The sequence below is a fragment of the Leptonychotes weddellii genome, chromosome 6, assembly GCF_054177405.1.
Source record: "Leptonychotes weddellii isolate Sample4059 chromosome 6, ASM5417740v2, whole genome shotgun sequence".
Lineage (NCBI taxonomy): Eukaryota > Metazoa > Chordata > Mammalia > Carnivora > Phocidae > Leptonychotes > Leptonychotes weddellii.
In genome coordinates this window covers 61927893-61950483 of record NC_138374.1, presented here as the reverse complement: position 1 = coordinate 61950483, position 22591 = coordinate 61927893, and the positions used below count along the sequence as shown (strand labels likewise).

Below are 22591 nucleotides of genomic sequence, written 5' to 3'. Positions count from 1 at the left end.
GTCTGATTGCTGTGGCTAGGACTTCCAATACTATGTTGAATAGCAGTGGTGATAGTGGACATCCCTGCCACGTTCCTGACCTTAGGGGGAAAGCTCTCAGTTTTTCCCCATTGAGAATGATATTTGCTGTAGGTTTTTCATAGATGGCTTTTATGATATTGAGGTATGTGCCCTCTATCCCTATACTCTGAAGAGTTTTGATCAAGAAAGGATGCTGTACTTTGCCAAATGCTTTTTCTGCATCTATTGAGAGGATTTATTTATTTATTTGAGAGAGTGTGAAAGAGAGAGCATGCACACATGTGCATAGGAGGGAGGAGCGGGGGGAGAGAGAGAGAATCTCAAGCAGATTCCCCACTGAGCGTGGACCCCAATGCAGGGCTCGATCTCCTGAGATCATGACTTGAGCCAAAAATCAAAAGTTAGCCAGTTAACTGACTGAGCCACCCAGGTGCCCTCCAAAGCTAAATTTTAGATAGAAGGATGCTATATAAGTATAGATCTGTTACTTTTGTCACTGGCAATCTGAATTAATAGATTAGGGTTCAGCAAGGCTTTCGTGCAAAGGGCCAGGTAATAAATATTTTAGGATCATATCTTCTCTGTTGCAACCACTCAACTCTGCTGTTGGAGCCTGAAAGCAGCCATAGACAATATGGAAGCTAATGAGCATGATTGTGTTCAATTAAAACTGTATTGTATAGGGTGCCTGGGTGGCTCAGTCGTTAAGCGCCTGCCTTCGGCTCAGGTCATGATCCCAGGGTCCTGGGATCGAGCCCCGCATCGGGCTTTCTGCTCCGCGGGAAGCCTGCTTCTCCCTCTCCCACTCCCCCTGCTTGTGTTCCCTCTCTTGCTGTGTCTCTCTCTGTCAAATAAATAAATAAAATCTTTAAAAAAAAAAACCCAAAACACTGTATTGTATATAGATAAATATATGTATGTATATACTGTATATAGATAAATATATAGAGATTTCATTGAAGTATAATTAAGATATAATGTTATGTTCATTTCGGGCATACAACATGCTGATTTAACAATTCTGTACACTACTCAGTGCTCCCCATATAAGTGCAGCCACCATCTGTCACCATACAATGTTATCATGATATTATTGATGGTATTCCCTATGCTGTACTTTTCATCTCCATGACTTATTTAATTTATAACTAGAAGATTGTACCTTTTAGTCTCCTTTATCTAATTCTCCCATTTCCCCACTCCTTCCCCTCTGGCAACCACCAGTTTGTTCTCTGTATTTGAGAGCCTGCTTTTTGTTTGTTTTGTTTTTTACATCCCACATATGAGTGAAATCATATGGTATTTGTCTTTCTCTGACTGACTTATTTCACTTAGCATAATACCCTCTAGGTCCATCCATGTTGGCTCAAGAGGCACAATCTCCTTCTTGTTTAAGGCTGAGTAATATTCCACCATGTGTATGTATACCACATCTGCTATATCCATTCATCTTTCAATGACCCTTTAATTGCTTCCATATCTTGGCTATTGGAAATAATGTTGCAGTAATATAGGGGGGTATATATCTTTTCGAAGGAGTGTTTTCCTTCTCTTTGGGTAAATACACACTAATGGACTCACTGCGTCATATGGTAGCTCTATTTTTAATTTTTTGAGGAATGTCCATACTATTTTCCACAGTGGCTGCACGAATGGACATCCCCACCAACAGTGCATGAGACTTCTCTTTTCTCCACACCCTGGCCAACACGTGTTATTGTCTTTTTGGTTCTAACCATTCTGACTGGCATGAGGTGATACCTCATTGCTCTCCAATAAAACTTTATTTATAGGGCTCCTGGGTGGCTCAGTCAGTTAAGCATCTGCCTTTGGCTCAGGTCATGATCCCGGGGTCCTGGGATCGAGCCCCGCATCGGGCTCCCTGCTCCACGGGAAGCCTGCTTCTCCCTCTCCCACTCCCCCTGCTTGTGTTCCTTCTCTCACTGTGTCTCTCTCTGTCAAATAAATAAAATCTTTAAAAAAAAAGTTTATTTATAGAGTTGTGGTCCAGACTTGACCTGTGTGCCATAGCTCACCAATCCCTGGAATAGAGGAATGTTATTCTAGTATTTGTTTACTTGCCAGCGTTGACCATAGACGCCTCTGGGTAGAGAGCTCCTGGAACGCACATTAGAAATGATTTCTCTTCACCCAGCGAAAATACTCAGGATCACAGCTGTTATTAAAGATCCTGTACACCAGCCAAGCGTCTGTCAGCAGGGTCGTACCCAGATTTCTTAGAGAAGCTTATCACCCTGCAGACTTAAATCAAGAACCATAAACGTCCTGGGGAGGGATAAAGGGAAGGCAAGCCTATTCCCATCTTATTGAAAACAGAGGCAGAAAGATCCTCCCGACCTTCCTCACAGGGTTAATTATGGATGGAGCATATTATGTGATAAAATAAAACCTAACTGCAAAGCAAGGCATGACACTAACGTTCTTATTCATTCAAGGTTTAGAGTTTATATGAACCTCTCTGGGCATAGCAGATTAAGTTCTGAATTTAACTGGGAAATTATTACACTTTATACTTAGATTACTCCCTTAAATACAAAAACAATGACACTTCTGAGTGTAGCGTTAGATACAGGATTGTCTAATCACTGTGTTTTGTACCTGAAAGGAATGTAACGCTGTGTGTCAACTGTACTTAAATTAAAAAAAAAAAGGAAAAACCAAAAATCCAACTAAAACAAATGTAAAAGGGAACCTCATTACAAAGAGGCTAAAATTTGACAGGAAATTTAGCATACTCAAAGGATTTGAATTTATTTAAAGATTTTATTTATTTATTTTTGGGGGGGTGCAAAGGGAGAGAAGAGTCCTAAGCTGAGTCCTCACTAAGTGCAGAGCCTGACACGACCCTGAGCCGAAACCAAGAGTCGGACGCTTAACTGACTGCACCACCCAGGTGCCTCGGAATTGAATTTTTGAAGAACGCGCTTTTGGCCTCTCAGTGGGAATAAAGGTTATGTTATTGGGGATGTTCTCCACTGCGCATAACTGTCCACAAAGGCTACTAATTGTGCTCAAACAAGCAGAGGCCCAGAGACAGGCAGCTGTCGATCCTGGCCGGGCAGCTCCATGTGCCAGTCAAAGCGCAGGTTTTCTCTGTCTTCCTACTGTGTTAGCCTTTGGTCCTTCTGTTTGTTGTCTCCTGGTTGCAAGATGGCTGATCTGTCTCCAGGCATCATGTAACGTCTGAGGGAGGAAGAAGGGGTAGCAGAGTCTGGGCACTACGAGGGAAGCAAAAAGACTCCCAGAGGCTCTCAAATTTCTGCTTATATCTCACTGGCCAGACCCATCTTACTTGACCATTAATGGTTACAGGGGAGGCTAGGAATGTGAATGCTCTTCTCAATTTCTACGTGGATGTGAACAAAGGAGAAAGGTGCAGGGGGAGAGGAGAGGTCAGCATCCAATAGCATTTTGGCATAAAGTTTATTACTACTTTTTCCAATCACCTGGAACTGGATTCACTAATTGTATCCCCTAATATCGAAATTGTTAGAAACAAATAATCCACTTCTTATTTATGCTACTGTAAATGGTGACCAAGAAAAGCCATCTGTTTGGCTCTAACTTCTGAAATAGGCTCCAATCACAGAATTTCCCACAACTGTGTCATCTGAATTCCCATTCCCTCCAGCCCACGGTCTGCTGCATCTAGATTGACAGCCACACCCCCACCAGGCAAAGGCTGCTTGCAGAGGTCCGCAGGGCATGGCCCAGGGCAACGTGTGATGTCCCACAGGGCTCCCGGGGGAGCAGATGCCTCCTGCTGAGTTGGGGGTGCTGACACTGCTTTGTTTTATTTACCAGGAGTCTAAAGCCCTTGAGAGCTGAGAATACTGTCTTTGTACTTGAGTACTCTTTATTGGAAGGAGATGGACTTCTCCCTAATGAGTCCATTTTACCAACTGAGAGAGCCCCCAGAGCTGTTCCAGTTCCTTTGGCCCAGATGAGCAGGGATGAGGACTCACAATTGGGGGAACGTGTCCTTGTCGTAAAAAGAAAAGCTTGGCTGCAGGACAGGGAGCTCCTCCCTGCTGCCCGGTTCCAGAAAATGATGTGTTCTGTACTCATGTGTCCCGGACTACACATGTTCGGGGGACAACAGCTCTGATCCAGGCAGAAGCAAGTCCCCCGTGAAATAACGAGTTTTGTCCTAGAAGCAAAAATAGAGACCCAGTTCCTGTGTTTATGCCTCGTTCTTTCCTTACTTCATTCTACCAGCCTCAAAGTCCGATTGCATCACGTACATCAATAAAGCATCGCCTAGTTCCCCAGTTTGGCTTTGTTTTGCTTTAGAGTATGAGTTTGCGTGTGTTTGTCCCGTGGCTGGCTGATTGGTCAAGAGATGGGAAAGCGGGAGCCTCATCTCCGTAACCACAGGGTGGACTTGACCTCCGGTAGCGTCAGCCTGAAGAGCACCCCCTGGCCAATGCATCACTGTGGCCTAGCGCTGCCTCCTAGCCATGACTGGGTTCATGGACCCCATTTTGCAGGATGGCTTACTCAGTTTCCACAGCCAGTATGTGCCGTTCATTCCACAGTCTTCATTTAGCTGCAGATAGACCGTCCCTAACTTCCATTTACAGAGTGGACACAAGAAATGGTATCTATTAGAAAGAAAATTGTCCCAAATCTGTACCAGGTCAAATGTCGGCCTGTTTGAGTGGCTGTTGCTTCTGGGAATAATTTGCAGTCTTGATCAAATGCTCTAGCAATTTTCTGATTTATTTTAATGAGCTTAAAAGCCCAGCATCGAAAATCCATCCAGCTCATAGTCAGTCTTGGGAACTGATTAATGGCCTTGAACCAATCTTGCAAGAAGTCGAAGCCGACATCCTTTACTGTGTCTCACTTAACGATGATTGCTTCCTTATTTTTTCACCAATAACATGTCATTACCAAGAGAGAAATGTCTGCTTAGAGGCCTCTCTCTACTTGTAACGAGTTTGAAATGAACTTTGACATGTGTTGTAATCCCTGAGAAGCTGCTTTCAAATATACTAAAAGCTGTAATTGTGTGACAGGGACTCTCCGGGCTGAAAAACTTGAAAGAAGGGGAAGGAAATCACTCAAGGGCATTCACGAGCATGGTTTGCAGAAGCTCATGGACTGGGCAGAGGTGGCCTGGGTCTAGGGAATTGGGGGGCGGGGGCACTCAGAGGAGGGACACATCGGATGTTTCCTTGAGGCCAGGCCACCACTAAGCTGTGTGGGGCCATAGACAAGTAACCTTTGAGGGGAACTTGTCTATATGAGCAAAATAATTGTAAAATTATGTGACAGAAGTCATGGGCCCATGTGAGATACAGTGATTTTTTTAAATGAAGATTTAGAATAGTGGTTAGAGAAGAGGTACTTAAGTCCCTACTGTCTAATCAGTGAATGTCAAGATTCTTTCTGTTCTTTATTGTCAAATGTGCCATTCCTGGATAATTTCCTATCTGCCACAGTGTATGTACTGTGGCTCCTCCAGCCTGTTAGTGTCGAGACAGTCCAGGCCTCCCTTACCTGACACTCCCGAAGCTGTGTCCTCCGTCGTGCCCACTGGGAATACTGGCTTCCAATGACTCAGCAAGGTTGCCCTGTCCTTTGTTGATGACGACCACACATGCAAGGCTTACCTATAGGGCAGTGAGGGAAAAGGGGGGTGTGTCTCATTGTCCCAAGGGGTGTCCGTCTCTCGTCTGCCACGGCAGGAGCCCACCCCAGAGAGCACGATGTCACTGCATTGATTTGAGACAAGAGAGGGCATCTATCAGAGGGACCAGTTAGTGAATGGGCATTGATATTGAAAGGCCTTGGAAGGGAGAGGACAACCACCCCTGGAGGACTAGCTGACACAGAGCCTGTGGAAGGTGTGGGGTGAGCATTCTGAGGGCCAGAGGCAGGGGGTCCACAGGAAGAAGGATGCCTGCTGCCATCCACACCCTGAGGCACTATAGAGCAGAAAAGATACATGGCACACAGGTGGATGAGACAGATGCATAGGCCCACAGATGGCCCAAGCCCAAGGCTCATGGTAGCTCAGAGCTCTGAAGTCTCAAAAGGAACACATCAGTACCATCCTGACAGCCCAATCTTACGTGATCCTGCTCTTTATTATCAGTGAAACATTGTGCCAGCCAAAAAGAGTGATCTGGTGAGCAGACTGCCCTCCCAAAACTAGGATGCTCCACAGGCAAGAGTCCTAGAGCTACTCAGACATCTGGTCACTCCCCGATGCAACGCGGGGAATGTGTAGAAGGTGAGGGAGTGTCTTAATGGGGAGAAACAGGAACTGGGGACCACACAGGTCTTGATCCTGTCACCCTACCAGTCCCAGACACCAGGGAACTTAAAACATTGAAAAGAAGGTGCTCTAGCGCATAGTTTGCAGGATCTAAGCGTGGTACCATTGGGAGGCTCCTTCCAGTTCTATGGTCCCATGATTCAACTCTTCATGCCTTGGTTTGTTTACCCATTGTGTTGGGCTATTTTGAGATAATACGGTAAAATCTAGTTTTGTACATTATTGGGGTTCAGGACCCCTCCCCCAAACTTCACTAGTTTAAGAAATATGTGTGCGGTATGGTTTGTCTAGACAGCAGATGTCCTCCTGCCCCTTAATACTGTCATTTCTGTGAAATATTTGCTATTCTTTGGACAGCTGGGCTAAGACTCATGATCAGACATTGAGCTTCAATTCTTGGCCCATAGTAGGCTTTCGATAAATAGTTGTCAGACAAATGCCTGAATGTGCTAGGAAAAGAACAGGTGTGGGTGTCAGACAGACCTGGATTCACCACGTTCTTTCTGGGTGACGTTTAGCAAATCGCTGAACATCTTGAGGCCTCAGTTTTCTCTCCCTGGATGACGGCGGGTACGCGCTAAAATGTGCACTGCAGACATCTAAGATTTACGCACTGGGCATGGAGCCGCATGTTAGAAAGAAAACCACAGGCCCCAAATGGTGTCACTTAGGCTACCTCAGCAAACCAAGACTTAACACCCAACCGAACTGCAGTTTCGATCCCCCCAGGAATGTGACCTTTCACTAGACAACATGGAATTTTCTGGGCGATACCAGGAAATTTACTGAGAGACCCCTTCCACTCCCTTTAGGAGGCCAACATTGCCTAAACAATGCACTCTTTGCTCTTGCTAATAAATTCCTCTATTTGTTGTTTGCATGCCCTCTCTTTGCCTTTAAAAACCTGTCTTTTGTTTTGCTCAGTGGAGCTCCCCTCTACTTGCTAGATGGGATGCTGCCCGATTCATGAATCATTTAATAAAGCCCATCACATCTTCACATTTGCTTGGTAGAATTTTGATTTTTAACAAGCTGCTCAATAAATATGAATTCTTTCTTCCTTCTACCTGGGAGTTGAGAATACAGAGTTTTCCAGTCCCTGCACCCCTTCATTATAACAATCTTTAAAGAGGAGTTCACAGTTCAATCTTCCACTGGCTTCGCAAACCATCTCAGCCAGGCCCCTCCCTCGTCCTTCCCCGAGGCCGCTCTCCAGCTCCCTCGGGACTCTTACCCTCCTCTTCATGGTCTTTGATGAGCAATAAAGAGTTGGTAAATGATCCATCAAGAATGCTCTGGGTGGAGACAGCTCCACACCAATGACTTGAAGCCATTCCGACATGCTGCCCAAAGGGCCTCCTTTGGGCCCTAACTCCTCACCTCTCAGAACTCTCCTCTTGGCTTCTGGAACACCACCCCCTGTGTCTTGCAACCCACCCATCCCCCCACCCCCTTTCTGCGCTGACTCCCTTCCCATCTCCCAGCTCCCTAGGTTGTCCTCTTCTCCCCTCTCCTCATTTCTAACTCTTCTCAGGGTGGGCTGGGGGACATCTCCACCCACAGGCTTGAATTCCCCCGTGATGCATTAGCGCCCCATGTCTGTGTCTCCAGCCCAGATCTCTGTCCTGAGGGCGGTGATTGTCTACCTGAGTATTCCCCACTGGGGTCCAGTAGATGCTCGAAAGAAACCCATCCAAGATCAAACTCTTCCCATTGCTTCCCCAGAGTTCTTGTGCTTCCATGGTCCCACTCTTGGTTATTGGTTTCAACATCCTCTCCGGGCTGGAGCCTGGATGTCTGATGCCCGTCACAATTAGAGGAGATTCGTAAAAGCAGAAATCAGGCTTCATGGCATTCCCCCACCCAGACATCTTCCATCCCTCCCTCCCGTGGCATCGACTTTGACCTCCGAGCTGGTGTTCAGACTCTAACCAGCATCCTTTCTTTCCACGTCACTCGGTCCCATGCCCCAGATCTGCGGTGGCAAGCAGGTTTTGTCTCATGCGTCGGCGCGGATCCTGGAGAGTTTGGCCTGAAGCCCTGTGTCCAGGGGACACTCAGGGAAGACAGGGTGCCCTCCTTGGCCATGGGGGCAGGCACAGGGAGCAGTGGCCATTTGCTGTGATCCCTGCTCTCCCTCGTAGCATCTTTAAGAGTGCTGGTGTCCCCTAAACAAGCTCCACGCTTTCCCACCCCTCTGTTACTATCCTATAAGCCTGTAAAGATCCCTTCTTCAGCATCCAAGCCCAACTTATTTATCCTTCCAGCTTTGACTGAAATGACATTTCTTCCTGAGACCTTCCCCAGTTTTAACAATTGTTCCTTCCCAGGATCTGAAAGCATCTTGTCGGTGCCCTTCTGTCTGTCTGTATCATTGTTGGCGTCTAGCAGTCTCCCCAGCTAAATCACGAGTCTCTAGAAGGTGCTTCTGCTTGGTTGTGTGTCTCTCCCCATGCCCGTCAGAGGGCCTCTCATGGAGCAGGTGCCTAAAGGTTGTTTGGACAACCATTGAGCCGGTCAAGGCTGCGGGGTCAGGAGTCGCCCCCCGGGCCACCCTCCACTGCTCCTTCCCCTGCCCACTGGGGACTCAAGCACGTTCTTGGGGACTCTCAGAAGCACACCTCAAGAGGGCTCCGTCAGAAGGTCTGGGTGGCTGTCACGCCTCAGGGCAGAGACCCATCACACACCTACACACACCTACGTGGGATGCCCCCGTGTCCGTCACTGCGGCCCCAGTGAGGTGAGCTCGGGTAAATGTGTAACTCGACGCGTACCGGCTCATTCTGTTCGGCACTGAAAGTGTGTATCGATCACCCTGACTTCCTGGAAGGAGTCCCAGCCTGAGAGTTGCTCTGGCCCCTGTCCCTCGGTCAGGCCTGGCTGCCTGAGGCCCCCACCCCCCTGGCGGGGCCAAGTGATGTCACCTCTCTCCTCCCCAGCTTGGGCACAGAGCGGTCTGGGAACAGCTCCATCCCCACCCCTCTGATATAAATAGGGCCTCGGTGGCCCAGCCAGGGGAAGAGGCTGCTCTTGTTTTGGGGACTCGAACAGAGGGTAAGTGGGGAGCCCCTCTCCATCCACACCCCTGCCCCGCCGCTGCCCCCTCCCCATCTCTCTCGGGGCAGCTGAGTTATCTGCTGGGAGCCAGAAGCCAGGGGTCAATGGTGACGTGCACTGCAGGGGAATCAGTACTGAAGACGACGCAGAAGACGTCTCTCCCCTCCTGTCACACTGGATGTCCTCTCATGGGCTGTCCTCCCCCTCAGCCCACCCCAGGTCTTAGCGGAGGAACTGCCCCTCCCCAGCAGCAGGGCAGGGTGGCCCGGTCCTTCCGCTGCCTCTGAGCAGCGCTGGGTCCTCAGGGGCCGGTACGGGAGCAGAGCCACGGTGGCCTAGAGTCCACGGGTCTCTTCCGGTCAGAAGAAAGTGTCAGGCTTGTTGTTCAGGTGCCGGAGCCGGGAGGGGGGTCGGGGAGCAGACTCAGTTAGCCCAGGGCTGCATCCACAGAGCCTCAGGTGAGGGTGGCCTGCGTCTGTCTCCTGCACCTCTCCTGAGGCAGTGCTGCCTCCGGTCCTGGGTTCAAGGTTTGGGTGCCCTCAACTCATCACTTTGTATCCCTGAGCCTTGGTTTGCTCATCTATAAAATGGGACAAATAGCAATGCCTGGCCTCCCTTGCTCCTCAACTGTGGTGTAAATTAAGAGAGCTAATAGAATGTGAAAGTGCTTTCTAAACTTTAGGAGAAACTTTTTAGTTTCTTTTTAGACAGATTCTTATTAATTTGTTCAAGAGGCACTACAGATGGGTGCTGAAGCGTGTGGACTACGGCATCAGGGGGTCTGGGTTTGAATCCTAGTCCTGCCTCTCACTTAGCTGCGTGACCTTGAGCAAGTCACGGAACCCCTCTGTTCCTCTGCAAAACAGCATTAATTAATCCACTTAACAATTATTTATCAAGTACCTACCATGTCCCAGGAACATTTCTGGAAATGTGATATATATATCAGCGAACAAAACAGAGCAAGGACCCCACTCTCGCAAGGTTTGCCTTCACGGGGGAAGAGACCAGCAATGAACACTAAACGTAAATAAATCTGTTAGAATTAATTATTTATAAGGTCATAAGGTGGTCAGTGCCGTCGTGAAAGGAAGTAAAGCGGGGTGAGTGAGTTCAGGGTGGCAGGCGTGGTGGGGACAGTTGCAGTGTGAAATGGGGTGTCATGGAAGCCTTAGCAGGATGAGACGAGTCGGTCCATGGAAAGCACGGGAACACTGCCTGGCCATACAGGCATTAGAACAGTGTCGGCTGCCGGTCTACCATTTCGGGAAGCTATGGAACCACAAGGAGTAGGGACACCGAGAAGCAGGGAGGTGGAGAGAGAGACTGAGCAGGGCTGGTGGAGGAGGGCAGATCCACAGGTGCCTGGAGCCCCCATTTATTCTCGGGCCCTGGCTGTGTGCTGACTTAGGACCAGCCAGCCCAGCGGCCACTGATCTCAGCTGAGAACAACAGCAGTCTCTGCCCCGACAGTGACTGTGGAATTGCTTCACCCCAGATGGTGCCCGCGCCACGCGGGACTGGCAAAGCAGGGAGGGGGCTGTCCTCACCTGCATGGCCCCAGCCCGAGCCTGGGTGCCGTTACTGTAAGATTTCTCCAGCCCTCAGCTTCTGCAAGTTTCCCCTGATAACTCAGTGTGCTTTGGCATGAGCAGTCAACAGAGGCCTGTCTGGACAGGAAGGAGAACTTTCTGTTCCATTTTTGTATGTCGTGTGGCTTCTCATGAGAACAGTGCTTGAGTCAAATGCACGGGGAGGAGGGCGAAGCGGTGGCCGAGGTCAGAAGTCAAAGTTCCTTTCGTATTTGATGACCAGAGCAGAACTAAACACACGCTTTTAAGTTGAAAGCAGGTGCAGGTTACCAGACCCGGGACAGGAGTGCAAGGTGTCAACAGAAGGGGATAACTGGGTATGCGTACGTGTGCTGGAAAGACAGTGGTGTCAAGGTGACCTTGAGTTAGTGGAGACATACCTCAGTTCCAGGGATGCCTGAGGATTAGGATGGGAGCACGAAGAACTAAGTTGGTCCACGTCTTCACCAGAAATGAGGGAGATATCATGGAGATGATTGGAACCAAATGAACCCATACAATGAACATGGATCCCCCTCAATTGCAAAGAGTTAGACAGTGGAATAAGTTAGCAGAGCCAGCCCAAGAACCTTGTCTTCCAGGACCGCAGGCTACTCTGTGTGCCTCATGTCTGGAGCAGAATCACAGGGCTCTAGAGAAGGGTGCTGGAGATCCTCCTGCCAACCCTAGAGACCCATGTCAAGGGCAGAGGATTGTTCTACTCCATGGCTGCGCATCAGACTCACCTGGGAAGCTTTAAAAAAAAATCGATACCCAGCCCCAGCACAGACCAACGCCATCGGCTATTGGTGAGAGGTGTTGGTGGGGCTGGTGTTGAGCTCCATGGGGGCTCCACCATGTAAGACATAGTTGCTGGCTGGTTTGGGGCATTGGGACAGGTGGAAACACCAGGGCTTTAGGCTGAGCCTCTGGTGCTCAAAGCTAGCTGTCTGGTAAGGCCATGGGGAGGCTGAAAAATCCGTTCCCAGGCCACGTCTCAGGGCCATTTTAACTGACATCTCTGGGGGTGAGACAGACTTCCACAGTCTCTAGGGCTCCCCAGGTGAGACCAATGGGAACCGGGGCTGGGACTGACCGGTGAGAGTAAACGCAGGTCTGAATTGCATCTGTTACATGCTTGCTGTGTGAGCTCGGGAACTTTTCTTCAGGCCTCAGAACCCCCGCCTCCTGTGTCTGCAAAGAGGTGAAACACTTCCTTCCTTGCCTGAACAGCGCAAGGACTAGATTGGGTAATCTATGGGCAGGGGCTTCTGGGAACTCTCACATACTACCCAGTTATAACATCTCTATTCTTAAATTAGGCACCTTGTCTGGGAAATGAGACGTATATTTCCTGGTTGATACTACACGTTCCATCTTTCTTGCCAGGCCAATTTATAACATAGGAAAAACCTCTGTGTGTGTTAGTCTTGTATTCCAAACTGGTTTCCCACCTACCCTGGGGCCAGGAGGCCTCCTGGAGACTGGCGGTCTGGTCCACGGCTGGTTTTCTAGGGGAAAACTCACAGCCAGGGGTATGTGATTGCATAAGTTTGCTCAGGCTGCCTTATCAAAGTCCCACAGACTGGGTTACTCCAACGACAGAAATCTGTCCTCTCATGATTCGGGAGGTGACAAGTACTGGGATAACCTGCATGTCACACATAGGCTGCAAGTCCGAGGTCAAGGTGTTAGCAGGTTCGACTTCTTCTGAGGTCTCTCTCCTTGGCTTGTAGATGGCCATCTTCTGTCTTCCCAGGGTCTTCCGTCTGTGTGTGTCTGTGTCCTAATCTCCTCTTTTAAAAGGGACACCAGTCAGACTGGACGAGAGCCCATCCCAATGACCTCGTTTAACCTAAATTACCTCTTTAAAGACTCTGTCTCCCAATATAGTACATTTTGAAGTAGTGGGATTTAGGGCATATGAAGTTAAAAACTTTAAGGCAACAAGGGAAATTTTTTTTTAAGTTTTAAAATTAAAGTTCCTTTAAAATAAGATTAAATGTTTCCATATTACTCTTTAAAAAAAAAAAAAAAGGTTTTATTTATTTATTTGAGAGAGAGAGAGCAAGCACGAGCAGGGTGGGCGGTGTGCGGAGAGGGAGAAACAGGCTCCCCGCCGAGCCGGGAGCCAGACCCAAGGCTCGATCCCAGGACCCTGAGATCATGACCCGAGCATAATTATTGACTAAAGCATATATCACTGATTAGCACAAGGTAAAAAATAATATCAGCCATTCACATATTCTTGAAGAGAAGCGCTTACAATATTTTGTGAAAACATTTGTGTACATTTTTACCTGACGTAATGGACAATTTCGTATTTCTGTTTAAAATCTACCAATGTCTTCATATCAAGACATTCCCCCCATTATAAAAATCAGACAAAACAAAACCAACCCCAAAATAAGCCCCCAAAAGGCCCAGCTCAGCCCGCAATAGTGTGCTGTGTGTGGATCACAGAGAGATTTTCCTCAGAGCTTTGACTCTATTGCTTCTCTTCGAAATGTGTAGACTCGGATAGATTTCTCCTGGATTAAATGACCGCGGGGAATATTGGGACAGCTGAAAGTCTGGCTGGAGGGCACTTACTCACTTGGTAATCTGTCGCCCTTCGTGACCTGATGTTTCAGGAAAGTGAGCGCCCCTGTCAGAGATGGCTCCTGCCGGGGTGAGCCTGGGGGCCACCGTCCTCTGTGTCCTGGCCTCGGCCTGCCTGGCCGCCGGGGATCGGGTGTACATTCACCCCTTCCACCTCCTCGTCTACAGCAAGAGCAGCTGTGAGCACCTGGAGAAATCCAACACGGAGACGCCCAAAGACCCGACCTTCACGCCGGTCCCGATTCAGGCCAAGACGTCCCCTGTGGACGAGCAGGCCCTTAGAGAGCATCTGGTGCTGGCCACTGAGAAGCAGGAGGAGGAAGACAGGATGCGGGCAGCGAAAGTGGGGATGATGCTCAACTTCTTGGGCTTCCACATGTACAGGGTGCTGAGCGAGTCCTGGAGCACGGCCGGCGGGACCGTCCTGTCCCCAACGACTCTCTTTGGCACGCTGGCCTCTCTCTACTTGGGCGCGCTGGACCCCACGGCCAGCAGACTGCAGGTGTTCCTGGGCGTCCCCGGGGAGGACCAGGGCTGCACCTCTCGGCTCGATGGCCACAAGGTCCTCTCCGCCCTGCAGACCATCCAGGGCCTTCTGGTCGCCCAGGGGGGCGCTGACGGCCAGTCCACACTGCTCCTCTCCACGGTGCTGGGCCTGTTCACAGCCCCGGGCCTGCGCCTGAAGCAGCCCTTTGTGCAGGGCCTGGCTCTCTTTGCCCCGGTCACCCTCCCGCGCTCTCTGGACTTGTCCACGGACCCGGATCTTGCTGCAGAGAAGATCAACAGGTTCACGCAGGCAGTGACAGGGTGGAAAATGGACAGACCCCTGTCAGGAGTCAGCCCAGACAGCACCCTACTTTTCAACACCTACGTCCACTTCCAAGGTAAGGCAAACTGCGGGGGTGCCGCTGGGCTGGTGCCAGAGGGTGACAGTTCTCTGTGCCTGTGGACTTAATGTCCAGCACTCAGCTCAGCAGGGCCGGGCCTTGGACACGCGCAGGGTGGCGAACATGAGGAAGTACCTGGGAGCCGCTCTCAAGGAGCCGGAAGTAGCTGCCCAATGGGCTCCTTGGATGCGTATCCGCCTACCCCCTCCTGCTCTACTATGTGCAGCTCCTATAGGACATCCTTGTACTCTGATCATTGATGCCCTTGTGATGTGGTAAATTGGTGCTCCTGCCTCTAGAAAAAAACACAGTGACTTCCTCACGATGGCACAGCCACAAGTCGGGGTCTTGGGATCCAAACCCACACCTCCCGGCCCTGTGGCCCAGCTCCACGCTCAGGAGGGAGGGTTCTTTTCTCTGGAGAAGCTCAGTGTCCCAGCAGAAATAACCAGTTTTGTTTGCTTACACCACTTTCATGTTGGGAGGGTCATTACCCCTACCCACCCCCAAATCCCTGCAAAGATAGTTCGCTCATTCAACAACTAATCGCTGACCATTTATTACGTGCATGCCCCTGAGCTGGGCGTCCCAGAGGGGCCGGGGAGGAGGGATGCACAGGTCCCGACCCCAGGTTGCCTATTCAAGTTCAAGAGGGGAGATAGATCCCACAGGCAAATGCCCCCAGCTACAGAGCTCTAGGTAAAATCGCCCTGGGAAGGCACTCTGGTGGTGCCAAGCACTGGGAGGAGAGAGGGTCACTGGGGAGAGGACAGAGGCCTGGGGGCAGGCGAGGGGAGCGGGGCTGCGGAAGAACAAACGTGTGAGCAAAGCCTGGTGAGTTGAGGGCCAGAAACCAGAGCAAGGGCGGCTCTGTCTGGCCAGAGCTCGGAGTGGATGTGGCCCGTGGAAGGCAGAGCCCGAAAGATGGGTCGGGCCAGATTTTGGAAGGGCGGTGGGCGGCAGAGCAGGCAAAGTGTTCTGGTCAGAGGGCATCCAGGCGGCCGGGACTGTGTGCCTTGGAGGCAGGGAGGGTCCCCGGAAGGTGACGCAACAGGCACGCTGTCCTGGGAACACATACAAAAGGTAGAGGCTCTGCAAACCGATGGGTGGGCTGGGGAGGGTGCGTTTGCAAACCAAGTGAGCCCGCAGCCCAGAGATGAAACCAGAGACAGGGAGGTTTAATAGACAATGACTACTTTCTTACTCTGAAAATATCCTGGAAGTCTGTGAACTGCCACGGTGGAGGACCTCCTGCCTGTTTTGGGTGCAGGAGGAAGATGCAAGACCCAAGAACAGAGTCCAGCACAGGCGCCCTCCAGAGGAGGGTGGCCACCCCCTGTGGAGGACAGAGGGGACTCGTGGGCTCAGCCCGCCGTTCCTAAGAGGAGCCCCAGGAGGAGAGCTCACTGAGAAAGTCCTGCCCCCCAAAAAGGAAAGCTAGAGAGTCACAGGGGCCTGGACGCTCGGCCAGCCCCACCATGCCTCACCCTCTGATCTTGCTCCCTGACCTTTCTGTGCCTCAGTTTCCATCAAACAGAGATGCACCGCCCCTCCCTGCCCTCCACCGTGTGCCCGCTTATAAAGCCGCAGGCTGTCTGGGGAGCTCTAAGTTCCCCTTTGGTAGTGATGTTCTATTACCACGACCTCAGTGCACAGCTGGATGTTCCTGGCTGGCAGAGACTCGGGCACTGGGAGCCCCTGAGCAGCAGGGCGCCCTTTGCCCAGGCCGTGCGGTCAGCCCGAGCTGGCGCTAGCTCTGGCAGATTCCACAACACCAGTTGACTTAACCTTGAGAGATTTACTTAACCTCCGGGTGAGGATGGTGTGCTGTGCTTTTCAGCTGAGCAGATAGGACAGGACAGACACCTCTTTCAGATTCTCATGTCTTTCTGTTCTGGTGGGAAGAGATGCAGACCTTTCTTCCCCTAAATGAACAAGTCCCCGGCCAGGCCTGGTGGGCCAGCACTGAGGGCCCCCCGGGGAGCCGGGCAGGAAGGACCCTGAGGCTTCTTACTCCTGTCTCCCCACGGTCTCTGAGTGTCAAAGAGCAAGAGGACGCTGGGTCCACCAGTCCCTTCTCCTCAGACCCAGGCCTGGGGAAGGCAGCCCGTCCAGCCCCCTCCCCGGCACCTGTCCCTCCAGCCCCCGCCCCACCACCTTGGAGACTTCTGCTCCAGGAAAAGGGAGCCCTGGCTCTTTAACGGGCCTCTACTCAGACCCCCAGCCAGCCGGCACCCGGGGGCTGCTCTGTGACAGACTGCCCTTCACCTCATCCTCCCAGAAATAGCCCCAACATGGGTGACTGAGCTCTCAAGGTGACTGAGAAGAGCACAGTGCGGGGTGGGGTGGGGGCTGTGCCAGGGGCTACAGTCAGGGAGAGGCCCCCAGGGACAGGGCCTCGAGCAGGCGTCCGCCCCTCCTCCCATGACAGCAGAGCCAGCCCCTGCGCAGCCCCAGGAGGGAGGGCACCAGACAGGGCTCCCCCTCCCCGCAGGGCCCAGGGCAAGCTTGCACGGAGCCGCCGGTCACACCAGGTCATATGTCTGTCCCGGGCAGCACAGAGGCCTGAGACGTGGAGGCCGCATTGCAGGACATGCGTGCTCAGCCCTGCGTCCCGACACGAGAAGGGGAGACTGCCCTTGCAGCTGGCCCTGCTCACAGATTGAGAAGTGGGCACGCCCCGAGGCTGCGTAGGGCCATGAGGCTGCTCTGGGTGACGCTGTGATGGTGGACACACGTCACCTCACATCTGTCCAGCCCCGTGGATCGTACGGCCCCGAGAGTGGGCCCTAATGTCAACCCTGGACTCTGGGGGACAATGATGTGTCCACATAGGGTCATCAGTGTTAACAGGTGTCCCACTCCGGTGGAGGTATCGACGTGCGGGGGGCTGTGCGTGTGGGGGGCGGTGGGTAAATGGGAAAACCCTATGCCTTCCTCTAAAGTTCACTGTGAGCCTGACTTCTCTAAAAAAAAAAAAAATTAAGTTATTTAAAAAGAAGCCAGTGAGTGTGGCGGACCGCAGGCTTTGGGCCAGGACAGATCTGGGGTGAGTTTACCCGGTCAGTTCGTAGTGGCCTAAGTTCCCTAAGGCCCTGGTTTCCTCTGTGGGCCTTACAGTGACAGGTGGTGTGGAAAATGTCTTCAATAGCTGGCGTCGCCGTCGTGAACTCAAACGGTTGGATGCTGCAGGAGGAAGACTTGGCCGGCCCTTGGGGTCGTGGGTCGGGCTGGCAGAGCGCTGGCCCAGCGGCCTGGGGTGTGCCGAGAGGAGGCCGGGGCACAGGCTGGGCTTCAGCTCTGTCCGTGGTGTCCCCAGCCCACAGCCCACCCGCCTGCCCCTGCCTCGGCTGACCCGTCCCTCCTGCTCTCCTCTCTGGGTCTCCAGGAAAGCTGAAGGGATTCTCCCTGCTGGCGGGGCTGCAGGACTTCTGGGTGGACAACGCCACCTCGGTGTCGGTCCCCATGCTGTCAGGCATGGGCACCTTCCAGCACTGGAGCGACGCCCAGAACAACCTCTCCATGACCCGTGTGGCCCTCAGCAAGAATGTCTGCCTGCTGCTGGTCCAGCCCCACGACGCCTCGGGTCTGCAGAAGGTGGAGGCGCTCACCTTCCAGCACAACTTCCTGACGTGGGTGAAGAACCTGTCTCCCCGGTACGGCTCCCGGGACACCACCTGGCACCTCTGGGGCTGCTCCCCCTGGGATGTGGGGGGGCTGGGCCCATCCTTCTGCCCAGGGCGGGAGGGGACGTGGGGTGGGCAGATGGGCCGGTGTTGGCTGAGCCCCGGGCACGGGACGGGGAGGGGCCGGGTGGCCCTGCTGTTCCTGAGCAGAAGGCCGGTGAGTTCATGCATCATCCCTCCAACCATCCGCTGACCTAGCTCTGCAGGTATGGTCTCTTTCTGGGCCCAGGAGAGGCAAAGGAGTGGGGAGCGTGCTTGCCTTGGGCTTGGGCTTACCCACTGGTTTTGGAGGACTGCATTTCAATCTGCTGTGGGGGTGGGGGGCTTTTTGATGCCACCCCACCCCCACCCCTGTCCTCCCCCACCCAAGATCAGCTGCATTCCAAGAGTTTGTTGGGGAGTGGCTTTCCGGAAGGGTTTGCACCCCCTTGAGACGCCTGGGGGAGGGGCTTTCCAACTCTGGCGGGAAGAAAGCCGTTCCCCTCCACTGGGGCGCTTCACCTGACCCGCATCCGCGGCCCAGAGCAGTGGGGTCTGGAAACCTGCTCCGAGACCGGCACTCAGGGGCCCACTGGCCTCCTGAGGGCAACGCTCCTTTTTAAATCAGTTTTTGTTGCGCTGACGGTAAACACCTAACATCAAGTTTACCACGCGAACCATCTGTAAGCGCACAGTTCAGTGGCATGGAGCATACCCACGCTGTGTGCGTCCCTCGCCACCATCCGCCTCCAGATCATTTTCATCTTCCCAAATGGAAGCACGAACTCCCCGTTCCCCCTCCGCCAGCCCCTGGCCGCGGCCGTTCCACCTCCGGGCTCTGTGAACCCGTCTGTTCTAGGACCTCAGATGACTGAACTGTGACGGGCTTACTTCGCTTAGCGTGACGTCCTCAGGGTTCATCCATGCGGCAGCATGGGTCGGGATTTCCTTCCTCTTAAGGCTAATATTCCATTGTGTGGACAGACGTGTTCTGTTTATCCAGTCATCCATCAATGGACACTTGGGTCACTTCCACCTTTTGGCTATTGCGAATAACCCTGCTATGGACGTGGGTGTGCTGTAACTCTCGTGAAGGTTTGGCATGTCACTGGAAACATCCACGGGCTCTCAGGAAGCCAAAGGAAGGCAGAGGTCCTACAGGAAGGCCAACTGAGTTGGTGTAAGCAACATGGCCGGCACGGAGAGCGACAGGACATTCCTCCCATCACTCTCCCCTCCATGGGGGTTTCCACGTCAAGAACACCATTGAAAGGTGGCTAGTAAGACACGATGCATTATTTCAGAGAAGAGTAGTTTACAATTATCCAGGTAATACAGCTTCAATGCAGCCAACCGAAAACCAGAGTAGAATGAAGAACAGGCAACAATTCATTGTCAAACCCCCAGAAAGCGCTGCTTTAAAGGTACATCCTTCCCACAGTACTTCCAAGGACATGAAAGTTTTTTGTTGTATTTCGTTGCTGACGAACTTTTCCCGAGACAGCCTAGCTGGGTGAGGGGGCCCCAGGGCCTCAGAGGGGGAGCCACCCGGGCCCTTCCTAAGTGTGCGTCATCCCCGCAGAGCCATCCGCCTGACCATGCCCCAGCTGACACTGCGAGCCTCCTATGACCTGCAGGACCTGCTTGCTCAGGCCAAGCTGCCCACCCTGCTGGGTGCCGAGGCGAACCTGGGCAAAATCAGTGATGACAGTCTCAGACTCGGAAAGGTACCGTCTGGGTGTCTGTCTGGGCCCGAGTAGATCCCGTGTGTTCACAGGGTGGGAGGTGCAGACCGGAGGGACACGGAGGGAGCTTCTGGGAGGCAGGCAGTGGAGGAGGGGAGGAGAGCATGGCTAGGTGAGTGTGCACCCGGGGTGGGAAAGAAGTGACCAGAACTTTCTGGAGCTTTCCGGGGACAGGTGGAGAGCTGCAAACCCTTCCTCACCATGTGTCCTTAGCTCTGCCCAGCCTGGCCTAGCCTCGGGGTCCTTCCCGGATCCCACAGCAGGGTCAGGACTCAGGCCGTGAGAGCAGAGCAAGTGCCCGGTGCCAGAGAGCTGCCTGCTTCAGGGAACACTCAGCAGTAGGCAGATGGTCCCTCTGCCACGTGGAATGAGGCATCCCTGCAGCCGGGGGGCCTGGATGCACTGGGCACTGTGCTGGGTACTGGGCAGAGGGGGGCCCTTCACAGTTCTGACCTCGGAGATCACTGCTGGGGGGCGTGAGCCCTCTTGCTAAATTAGTGGGATGAACCAAGCACTGGTGGAACACAGCCGAGGGGCCCAGGGTGCTTCCCTGGACGGCAAGGTGGGAAGTGGAGACCGGTGGGTTGGAGGGACTCTTTGGGAGGAGCTATCATGTGAGTTGGGCCAAGTGGGAGTCATCTACACTGAGGGGCATGCATGGTGCGGGCAGGCTGGAGAAACCGCTGTCCTGCACCGTCTCCCTGGGCCCCGAGGGCCTTCGGGAGCCGCCCCAATGCTTGCTGCTTTGCAGGTGCTAAATAGCATCCTTTTGGAACTAAAAGCAGACGAGGGAGAGCAACCCACAGAGTCTGCCCCACAGTCGGATGGGCCCGAGGCCTTGGAGGTGACCCTGAACCGCCCGTTCCTGTTTGCCATTTACGAGCAAGACTCCACGGCCCTCCACTTCCTGGGCCGTGTGGCCAACCCACTGAGCGTGGTGTGAGGCCTGGCCCACCACCGAGACGCACTTGTCACCGTGAGCAGGCAGGAGCCCACAGCAGTGCCGATTTGTCACCCGTCTTCCACTCTGCCTTCCAGTGAGTCAGCTTGGAGCTGGAAAGAAGCCGTTGTCCTCCCATCTAACGAGCAGCAGAACCTGCGGGCAGAAGGCCTCCTGGGTTCTTAGGTTTATCTTGGGCCATGTGGGGGGGGGGAGGGGCCAAAAACCGGAGTTTAGCACAGGACAACTGTTCAGGAAAAAGTCTGAACAGACCAACTGGTCCGTGAAACCAAAAAGTGTTTCCTTTTTATCAGAGAACAGAAATTGGGTTTTACAATTACACAGTTTTCACTGCCCTGGGTGCACGTTTGGCTAGGGAATGTGAGCGGACGAGCTGCCGTCCCCACGATGCCTTAGCCTTTGTTGGTTTCCCGGTCTTCTTTCCCAGGATCCTGTGATCTTTGAAAAACACGAGCATCTGAATTTATGTTAGAATGTAATACCATGGCTGATTACCCCTTGTGTTATTAATAAATATCTTGCAACAATAAACAAAAAAGAAAAATTCTTGGGGCGCCTGGGTGGCTCAGTTGGTTGAGCATCTGCCTTTGGCTCAGGTCATGATCCCAGGGTCCTGGGATCAAGCCCCGAGTCAGGTTCCCTGCTCAGCCCCTCCCCCCACTCCTGTTCTCTCTTGTGTGCACTCTGTCAATAAATAAATAAAACAAACAAACAAATAAATAAATAAATAAAATTTTGAAAAGAAAAATTCTTTCACTTAGTAGCAAAACAAAAACCTGCCATTTAGCTGACAGACCATACACACCAAGTCCTTTCTAGGGCTTTGAGCTGTATTTTGGGTGGAATTTCCAGGGAAGGTGTGGGCTGGTACTTAGCCATCATTTGGAGAAGTTTGCTTCTGGACGCTTCCATCCCTAAGCGGCAGGTGGGTGCGTGGGGGATGCGTCCCTTCCCTACATGCAGCAGGGAAGGAAGGGGGCCGACGGTCACTTCTTCCTTTCCGGGGACACAGGGTCAGATCACTGTTGCTGATGACAGTAAAGATGTTCCCTGACATACAGAAAGCACCTTCTCTGGCTCCCTCTGCAGACGCTGAAATTACTAGGCAGGCTACGGACTACGGTGCCCACCGACGAGGGCCCGGGGGCGCGCGGCAGCCGGGCAAGCGTCCGGGGGTGGGAGTGGGGATGACGGTTTCCAGGTTGAGCCAGGTCTTTCCCGTATGCGATGTCAGTGGTGTGAGCAGAAGCGTCCGTGTTCCGCTTAATGACGACTGTGCTGCCCACAGTCCAGAGGGGACCGAGCGTGCTGTGCGGACGGGAGGCAGGCCCGCGATGCCCTCCGAACCTCAGTGTCCCCCTCACGTAACCAAGCACCCGGCTGGTCCGGCATACACCTCCCTGTTCCGAGGTCCAGGGGACAGCTGGGCCACACATGAGAGGGGGCATGGTGGGTGCCTAGGAGCATGCGTTCCAGAGATGGACCGGCTGAGCTGGAAGCCCACGTCCAACACTTACTGTGACCCAGAGCAGGTGACTTCCCCTCTCTGGGCCTCCCTGCCCTTCTGTGCCACTGTGGGAAATCCTTGGACGGATAAATGAGAAATAACCACCAACATGTCAGGGGCCATCAGTCCATAAAAACGTCATGACCTCTCCCCTGTCTGGAAGTCCCGTTCCATAAACCTGCAGCAGGACAAGGATCCTGCCCTAGGGCCTCCAGAGGGAGCACCGCCTGGCCAGCGCCTTGATTTGGGTCAGTGAGATCCGTCTTTGC

The 22591-nt window shown here is 52.7% G+C and overlaps 1 protein-coding gene across 1 annotated transcript; it reads left to right on the top strand.

Annotated features, from left to right (window-relative positions):
* The first annotated feature begins 9273 nt into the window (after positions 1–9273).
* AGT (angiotensinogen) lies at positions 9274–21548 on the top strand. The gene is made up of 5 exons (XM_006750548.3): positions 9274–9382; positions 13590–14441; positions 17833–18100; positions 19692–19836; positions 20606–21548. Exons 2-5 carry the CDS (start codon positions 13613–13615, stop codon positions 20795–20797), a joined length of 1434 nt encoding a protein of 477 aa, XP_006750611.1. The 5' UTR covers positions 9274–9382; positions 13590–13612; the 3' UTR covers positions 20798–21548.
* Positions 21549–22591: the final 1043 nt, after the last annotated feature.

Excerpts from the sequence above, each read along its gene's own strand:
- AGT (XM_006750548.3), top strand. The coding sequence starts at position 13,613 with ATGGCTCCTGCCGGGGTGAGCCTGGGGGCCACCGTCCTCTGTGTCCTG. Across the intron at positions 14,442-17,832 it reads CACCTACGTCCACTTCCAAG|GAAAGCTGAAGGGATTCTCC; the intron begins GTAAGGCAAACT and ends CTGGGTCTCCAG. Across the intron at positions 19,837-20,605 it reads ACAGTCTCAGACTCGGAAAG|GTGCTAAATAGCATCCTTTT; the intron begins GTACCGTCTGGG and ends GCTGCTTTGCAG.